This window comes from Lithobates pipiens, unplaced genomic scaffold (genome assembly GCF_037356315.1).
Source record: "Lithobates pipiens isolate NorthernLeopardFrog02 unplaced genomic scaffold, aLitPip1_a1.2 Scaffold_27, whole genome shotgun sequence".
Lineage (NCBI taxonomy): Eukaryota > Metazoa > Chordata > Amphibia > Anura > Ranidae > Lithobates > Lithobates pipiens.
This window is the reverse complement of record NW_027507788.1, coordinates 11,649,997-11,658,870: the sequence shown is the minus strand read 5'-3', so window position 1 is coordinate 11,658,870 and position 8,874 is coordinate 11,649,997. Positions and strand designations below refer to the sequence as shown.

The following is an 8,874-nucleotide window of genomic DNA, read 5'->3' as shown; positions in this document are numbered from 1 at the left end:
TCAGACATAATACGAGATATTCAGAGACTGTAGACATGATACAGGAGATGGAGAGAGACTGCAGATATGATACAAGAGATGGTCAGAGACTGCAGACATAATACAGGAGATGGTCAGAGACTGCAGACATGATACATGAGATGGCCAGAGACTTCAGACATAATACGAGATATTCAGAGACTGTAGACATGATACATGAGATGGTCAGAGACTGCAGATATGATACAGGAGATGGTCAGAGACTGAAGACATGATACATGAGATGGTTCGAGACTTCAGACATGATACAGGAGATGATTAGAGGGAAGCTATTAATAATAAAAGGTGAATATTTTTGAAAAATGATCCTGTTGCAGCTTATTATTTCATGGTGGGAAATTATTCCTGTAAATTGTAAAGCTAGGATGGAATGGAGGATGACAGCGGAATATCAGCTGAACTCCCAAAGGGCACACTTTGGATTAATAGAGGAACAAGGAAGATGCCAATTAAATGACACTGCAACACTATAGCGTGCCAATCTACCAATTATAGAGCTGAGTGTTCGGTGCCCACTGCCCAGTACTTCCTCATTTTATATCTGTAACTCTGACGACAAAGTGGTGTAATGTACATGTCACAACAATGGAAATCCTGAATATACAAGAACTAAAGACTAATTACTGTGATGCACCCTGTATGGTACGGCCACACCTCCACCCCTCACCCTATATAATCCTGAACCCGGCCATACCTGATACAAGACCCGCAGACTACTACACCCCACAGGTCAGTGTCACAGACAGATTTTCCGGCACTTTTCAAAATTGCTTACCAAACGCTTTTCTCATCAACTTATTGTTTCTAAAATATATTCATTTAAATGTTATTTTACAGCATTGCTTGTAACTTATCTTAATATAACGTTCTTTTTTTAAGCTTTAACAAGTCCATGCATGTTTTTTTTTTTGTTAGAGGCAGTATGTATAGGAGAGGAATGTGGAGGGTATGATGATTCAGTATATACAGGAGAGGAGTGTGTAGGGCATGACAGTGGGCAGTATGTACAGGAGATGAGTGTGAAGGATATGATACTGAGCAGTATGTACAGGAGAGGAGTGTGTAGGGTATGACAGTGGGCAGTATCTACAGGAGATAAGTGTGGAGGGTATGATAGCTGGCACTATGTACAGTAGAGGAGTTTATGAAAGTAGGCAGTATGTACAGAAGAGGAGTGTGGATGGTATGATACCAAGCAGTATGTACAGGAGAGGAGTGTCCATGGTATGACAGCGGGCAGTATGTACAGGAGATAAGTGTGGAGGGTATGACAGTGAGCAGTATGTACAGGAGAGGAGTGTGGAGGGTATGACAGTGGGCAGTATGTACAGGAGATAAGTGTGGAGCGTATGATAGCTGGCACTATGTACAGAAGAGGAGTTTATGAAAGTAGGCAGTATGTACAGAAGAGGAGTGTGGATGGTATGATACCGAGCAGTATGTACAGGAGAGGAGTGTGCAGGGTATGACAGCGGGCAGTATGTACAGGAGATAAGTGTGGAGGGTATGACAGTGAGCAGTATGTACAGGAGAGGAGTGTGGAGGGTATGACAGTGAGCAGTATGTACAGGAGATAAGTGTGGAGGGTATGACAGCTGGCACTATGTACAGTAGAGGAGTTTATGAAAGTGGGCAGTATGTACAGGAGAGGAGTGTGGATGGTATGATACCGAGCAGTATGTATAGGAGAGGAGTGTGGAGGGTATGACAGTGGGCAGTATGTACAGGAGAGGAGTGTGAACGGTATGACGGTGAGCAGTATGTACAGGAGAGGAGTGTGGAGGGTATGACAGTGAGCAGTATGTACAGGAGAGAAGTGTAAAGGGTATGACAGTGGGCAGTATGTACAGGAGAGGAGTGTGTAGGGCATGACAGTGAGCAGTATGTACAGGAGAGAAGTGTAAAGGGTATGACAGTGGGCAGTATGTACAGGAGAGAAGTGTAAAGGGTTTGACAGTGGGCAGTATGTACAGGAGAGAAGTGTAAAGGGTATGACAGTGGGCAGTATGTAAAGGAGAGAAGTGTAAAGGGTATAACAGTGGGCAGTATGTACAGGAGAGAAGTGTAAAGGGTATAACAGTGGGCAGTATGTACAGGAGAGAAGTGTAAAGGGTATGACAGTGAGCAGTATGTACAGGAGAGAAGTGTAAAGGGTATGACAGTGAGCAGTATGTACAGGACAGAAGTGTAAAGGGTAGGTGGAGGCGGAGGCTGCCTATTCTCACTTCATGCACATAGATACTTCAACACCATAAAGCAGAACTCTGTGCATGAAGTGAGAATAGGCAGCCTCCGCCTTCTATTCCAGCCCGGCCATGCCCCCTATGTGTCTTGCTTGGCCCCATTGGAGCTTAATCATGGGGATGCTCCAAAGGGCCGAATGAGACACATTGGGGGCGTGGCCTAGGGCTGAGGCTGACGTTCATCTCACTTTACGCACATGGTGTGTGGCTTATGGATCTTTTCCTTTATCATAAGAAATAAATATGTTTCTTAGTGCCATCTAGTGGCCATAATGGAGTAATATTCAGATCCAACTCCTAGAGATAGAAAGACTCATGAACACCATTTCATAATTTTCCTTCAAGATTATGAAAGTATTCAGAATCTGAGTCTGAATTTCAGAGATATATTTATCACAGCTTTGTACTATGTTCTCTGTGCTTAAAGTTATTATCACAATAATTGATTTTATTTTATTTTTTCTAGTTTTAACATGTTAATGTAATTGCAAAACCAAATTTAAATTTTTTTCTAATCAGCTGATTTTTATTAAAATAATTCCTGGTGATCCTGCCATGAAAGTCCTTGTTCAGGCATCTATATAAGGTGACAACACTCTGTCTCTGTCTCCCCACTGTGCCCCTGTGTTGTCACCCTATGGCATGAATTTCTGACGGAGGCGAGAAGTGGACATTTTTATCACACATTACACAGGCATGGTCCACGGTTGTCACCATCAGGACCCCTCCTAGCCATGTAGCCATCACTGGTGCCCATGTGAACGGAAAGTGGCTGCAAAGCAGCTGAAGGAGATCAGCAGCACTGAGCTGTAACTAAGGATGAAAAAAAAAGGCTTTGTTTTAATAAAAACAAAAAAATGCAGGTGTTTATGGTGCATAGTGCTTTAGCTAATGTCAAACACTGACGGAAGCTTTGTTTTCACTTCCTGTCCTGGAAACAAAACAGGAAGGAAGATGAAATCTGCTAACAGGTATCCCAATGTCATGTGTAAAATTTGGATTTTAGGTCCGAAAATAATATTAGAAAATAATCAGCAGGACAGAGCGGATGATGGACTTCCCCGTATAGGACACAGAGGTGTCTATTCATAAATAATTAGCAAAAATTGACTGTCCTTTAGGCTATTTTATCTTTTGAACTAATGTTCTTTTTTTTTATTTTTATGAACAGCAGTAAAATACCACTTTATGTCCACTAGATGGAGCGGAGGAGCATTGTAAGAGATACAATGTAATTACTGTAGAAAATAGTAGAGATAATTAGAAAAGAAGTGTAACCAATAGTTAACAATGTTTACATTTTTTTTTTTGCTAATTCCCTCTAGCGTTCTCTAGAATTGTTACACTGTATCTCTTGTTACAAAGACCTATGTATTTCTGTTCTGCTCAGCTCCATCTAGTGGCCATCAGGTGGTATTTTACTACTGCTACTACTAATAAAATAACATTTCTGTCTGACCAAGTACACAGAAACAATGTAGATGCAGATTCACTGGGTGAATAGTTAATTTTCGTTTTATAAACTGACCCCAGTGGGCGAGATTGTATTTTTAAGTAGCAAAGCTCAGTAATGACAGTTTGAAGAGTGTGATCACAATCATGTTGTAATATTAATGTGTATATATATATCTTTCTGTGTCTCACCTGCAGGGCTCGTGCTTTCTCTTTGTTTCAGGAAGCTGATAAAGTCTTGGTAATCATGGGACCATCCTCTGCATTCCTGCTGGCACTAATTGGTGAGTAAAAAGTCAGAGTCAGAGGGTGTTATAATAACCCTTCCCCCCCAGAACTGGTGTCAATGGGAGTAATAAAAGACCATCCTCCACCTTGGGGTCATTGGGAATAATTACAGCCTCCCCTTCCTTCTCATTGGTGAGTAGAAATCAGGGGTCAGGCTTGGAAATTTCAGTATATCTTCACCTTGAGATTCAAGATGGCGGCAATCATTCATGGTTAAGCATGTAATATGACCCAATGTTCCTATATGTGTGATGAGGGTTATCTATGATGTTGTAGTCTTTGGACCAGGGGCCCCAAACTTAAACAAAGGGCCACTTCACTGTTTGGGCGCTGGACTGTGGTCAGTTGGACTATAAGGAAAGTAGGAGTAAAAATGACAATGTGTCCTTGGTCAGAATGGTGCCCCAGGATTGATGTAATAACCCCACAGCATTGGGGTCAGTGGGTATAAATTCTCTCCCCAACATTGGGGTCAGTGGGTGTAATAACCCCACAGCACTTGAGTAAGTGGGTGCAAATATCCTCCCCAACATTGCAGTCAGTGGGTGTAATAACCATCCCTAACATTGGGCTCAGTGGGTGTTAATACGCTCCCCAACATTGGGGCCAGTGGGTGTAATAACCATTCCTAACATTGGGGTCAGTGGGTGCAAATACCCTCCCCAACATTGGAGTCATTGGGTGTAAATACTCTCCCCAACATTGGAGTCAGTGGGTGTAATAACCATTCCTAACATTGGAGTCAGTGGGTGTAAATACCCTCCCCAACATTGGGGTCAGTGGGTGTAAATACCCTCCCCAACATTGGAGTCAGTGGGTGGAAATAACCATTCCTAACATTGGGATCAGTGGGTGTAAATACCCTGCCCAACATTGGGCGCAGTGGGTGTAAATACCCTCCCAAAGATTGGAGTCAGTGGGTGTAATAACCATTCCCAACATTGGGGTCAGTGGGTGTAATAACACACAGCACTGGAGTCAGTGGATATAATAACCCCCCAGCATTGGGGTCAGTGAAAGTAAAAAAAGGAACCCCCTCCCCCAGGATTTGGACCAATGCAGTACTAAAAGACCCCCTCCAACTTATTTTGGGTCAGTAAGAGCAATAATAGACCCACTTCCCTGGCAATGGGTCAGCAGGACTAATAAAGCCCCCATCCCCTCATTGGAATCAGTGGGAGTAATAGTAAACTCACTCCCCCGGTGAGTATATTAACCTCCACTCATCTCTTTTGGCATTGGGGTCAGTCGGAGTAAAAAAGGACCCCCTCCCCAGCCTTGGCGTTACTAAGAGTAATAAAAGACCCCCCCCCCCCCAGTATTGGGACCAATGGAGTAAAAAAAGCCCTCTCCATTATTTGGGTTAGTGGTAGCAATAACACACCCCCCTCCCCTGGCAATGGGGTCAGTGGGAGTAAAAAGACAACCTTATTTTGGAAACATTTACTCACAATTCCTGTTCTATTTCCTTTATAGGAAGTGAAAGGAAATCTCCCCAATGGGACCAAAAATAGAACCTTAAAGTATTCTTCCCCTACACACTATTAGTGGCGGCTGGTGTTTTTTTTATTTATTTTTGGGCAGTCAGTCGGGTCGCCTGAACACCCCCCCCCCCCCCACCTGTGGCCTGTTGGTCTGTGGGTCACCCAGCCCTGCACTTACCCCATCTAGGTCACATACCAGCAGCGCTCCTACAGCGGTGGGTGGCGGCTTCCATCGTGTCTCCTCTGCATCATGGCGCCTTCCGTCATATGTCTCCTCCCTCCCCCTCCTAGTTGTCCAATAGGATTGCCTGTCCTTTCAGCCAATCAGGTGACGGGTTTCCAGACCAGCTTCCTGATTGGCTGGGAGGAGAATCCGTGTGACAATAGCGAATATTCATTTGCTATTGTCACACAAGTGGGTGTGCTCGGGGTGCAGTGACCCTTTTTTTGAAGCCTCAGGCTCTAATCGCGTGCTTAAAAAATAAATAAAACCCCATTGGAGTCCATGCGTCCAGCGCCCCACATGTAGATTAGGGGGCCGGATGCATGGACGGGGTGGGGGGAGGCGGTGCCCCTTATAGACGGGCCGCTACTGCTTCATATGAAATATAAAAGCAATTGAACTTTTACTTAAAATGTATTTTAAACTTTTTTTTATTTCTGGGGGAGGGGGTTCCTGGAGGGGGGGGGGGTTCCTTTTTTTTATTATTTTACACTTACAAAAAAGGAATTAAAAAATGAATTTAATTAATAATCACTTTTTGTTTTCCAGGTGTCTCCTTCATATTAATATATGCTGGACCAGGTATGTACAAAAATGAAATCTCTCCATAGAAGGGGATAATGGTGTAACAGCTCGGGGGAGGCACTTGCAATGGGGCAGACTGGGCAGCTGTACAAGGGCCCTCTATGACTTTGGGGCCCCATTTATAATAGATGTGGGTCAGATGGGTGGGAGTTCACCTCTGTCTAGATGCCAATAGATACACAGGGGATGGGTGTTTTTACTTGCCCAGCAGTTAAATGTAGGGCCCAAAAACTGGCCTTGTACAGGGGCCCCATTAAGTCCGCCACTGAGTGTAACATTAATGAAATGCCTGCCGGGGCCACAAAACCCCACTCAGCATGTAGGCAGACCTGTGAAAGGTAGAGATTCAGCCACCAACATTCACAAAAATTCACAGACTTTTACCAAAAATGTAAATATTAGTTTTGTGAAAGCTTGGTGCTCCAGGTCGAATAATATTAATGAAAATGCCACTAGATGGAGCTGCCAATCATAGGAAATAAATATGATCCTATGGTCGTCAGCCCCGTCTAGTGGCCATAATGCATTTTTTTCCTGATTCACTCAGCTCCATCTAGTGGCCATAATGCATTTTTTTCCTGATTCACTCAGCTCCATCTAGTGGCCATAATGCATTTTTGCCTGATTAACTCCTCTTTATGAATGGATAACACTTGGCCTAGAGAATAAATAGCCCAATAACACTTGATTTTGCCCTAATTCACCCAAATGTACATGCAGTTTTGCAGGATTAGTAGCTCTGAGAATTTATTTTTATACATTAGTGTGAGTTCTTAAAAAAACCCCAGGGACGGAAAGGCTTATGGAGGAGTATGTTGTATTTTCAAATGCAGGTTTGTCTTACAATTATGTAATCATTTTTTTTTTTTTTTGACATTTTCAGTCGCTTACCCTGAATGCCCAGAAAATCAAGAATACAATTATTGTGGGTCTGCCTGCCCAGCAAACTGCAGCCACCCTGACCCCCCTCCATGCATTAAGATATGTAAGGAGGGATGTTTCTGCAAGAAGGGCTACCTGGATGACGGAATAGGGGGCTGCGTCAAACAAGAGGAATGCAGAGCTTGTACAGAGGACAGAACGTACAATGGCTGCGGGACCGCCTGTCCTGATACCTGCAGCAACTGGAACCAAATGCGGATCTGCACCCTGCAATGCGTCAGTGGCTGTTTCTGTAAACCTGGACTTGTGATCCTGAGTGAGGGGGGTGAGACCCGCTGTGTCCTTCCCAGGGATTGCCCCCCTGTTAAAAAACAATGAAACTCAAGCCTTATGCAGGATTACAGGATGCTAATATAAAAAAAAAGACTAATAAAAAGACTCTGGTACTTATATTAGCTGTGTGTATCCAGGGGTCAAGTCCTGGGGAAAAAAGTGTGGGAACTCCCACCCAAGATCCCCTCCCCCACCAAAAAATAAATAAATGATACGCTCATATGCACGAACGCTTCAAAAGTGGTATTTTTCATCCAATTTTCGTATTGTGTGTATGAAGCTTAACTGTTATTACATAAAAAAAAATAAACAATCCTCAATAAACATAAATACGGTAATTCTCTGAATAATCAGCATTCATTCCATTGTGCTTCCATACAAATGTGAACATCATGTTGTGATCTTTATTGGGGATGTTATTTTGTATATAGAGTGTTTATGTGGTGAGTTTACACTTTTCATTGAACAGAGTTTGGATAACACAGGGTTAAACGGAAAGGTCATAAATGAACTGCACATTATCTGGACAGAATGCTTGGGGCGATAGTGATGTGTTCCTGCTTAGGAGATGTATGTTAGCTTGGGGGGGGGGGGGCTGCAAACTCTGCAGGGGCTCCAACACACACTCGCTGCTATTCCAACCCTTCACATATTTCCACATAAACTTCCCTCCTGGCATTAAACTTTGCCGGGTATTGTGCCCAGCTTACCACCCCAAACTGATGTTCCTCCCTCAGCTCACCTCTCTGCCTGCATGTCCTGTGAGCAGAATAGCTGATCTACCCGTCAGCTAGACCTGATCTACCCATCAGCTAGCTGTGATTGGCAGGTAGTTCAAAGCGGAAGCTGTCATAGGGCCCCCTACTGGTAATGCATCAATGGCCTAATAATAATAATTCGTCACTTAAAGCGGTAGTAAACCCGCATTTTTTTTTTTTTTTTTTTAAAAACCTGCAAAGCAAAAGGCATAATGAGCTAGTATGCACCGCATACTAGCTCATTATGAAATACTTACCTTAGAACGAGGCCCCGACATCTCGCCCGATCCACGCCGAGGAAGCCGACATGCTCCCTCGGCGTCTCTTCCGGGTATCGCGGCTCCGGCGCTGTGAGTGGCCGGAGCCGCGATATCGTCACTCCCGCGCATGCGCGCGGGAGATTTAAATCCGGCCGGACGAGCGCTGCCGGATTTTCGCGGAGAGAACCCCCTTGTGCGCATGCGCCGCTGCAGTCAGCGGCGCATACCGAGGGGAATATCTCCTAAACCGTACAGGTTTAGGAGATATTTTTTTTACCTACAGGTAAGCCTTATTATAGGCTTTCCTGTAGGTAAAAGTTAAAAAAG

At 43.9% G+C, this 8,874-nt stretch overlaps 1 protein-coding gene across 1 annotated transcript; it reads left to right on the top strand.

Moving 5' to 3' along the window:
- Positions 1 to 609: 609 nt before the first annotated feature.
- On the top strand, positions 610 to 7,867 carry LOC143933520 (serine protease inhibitor swm-1-like). The gene is made up of 4 exons (XM_077456432.1): positions 610 to 768; positions 3,958 to 4,018; positions 6,279 to 6,311; positions 7,198 to 7,867. Exons 1-4 carry the CDS (start codon positions 625 to 627, stop codon positions 7,572 to 7,574), a joined length of 615 nt encoding a protein of 204 aa, XP_077312558.1. The 5' UTR covers positions 610 to 624; the 3' UTR covers positions 7,575 to 7,867.
- The last annotated feature ends 1,007 nt before the right edge of the window (positions 7,868 to 8,874 follow it).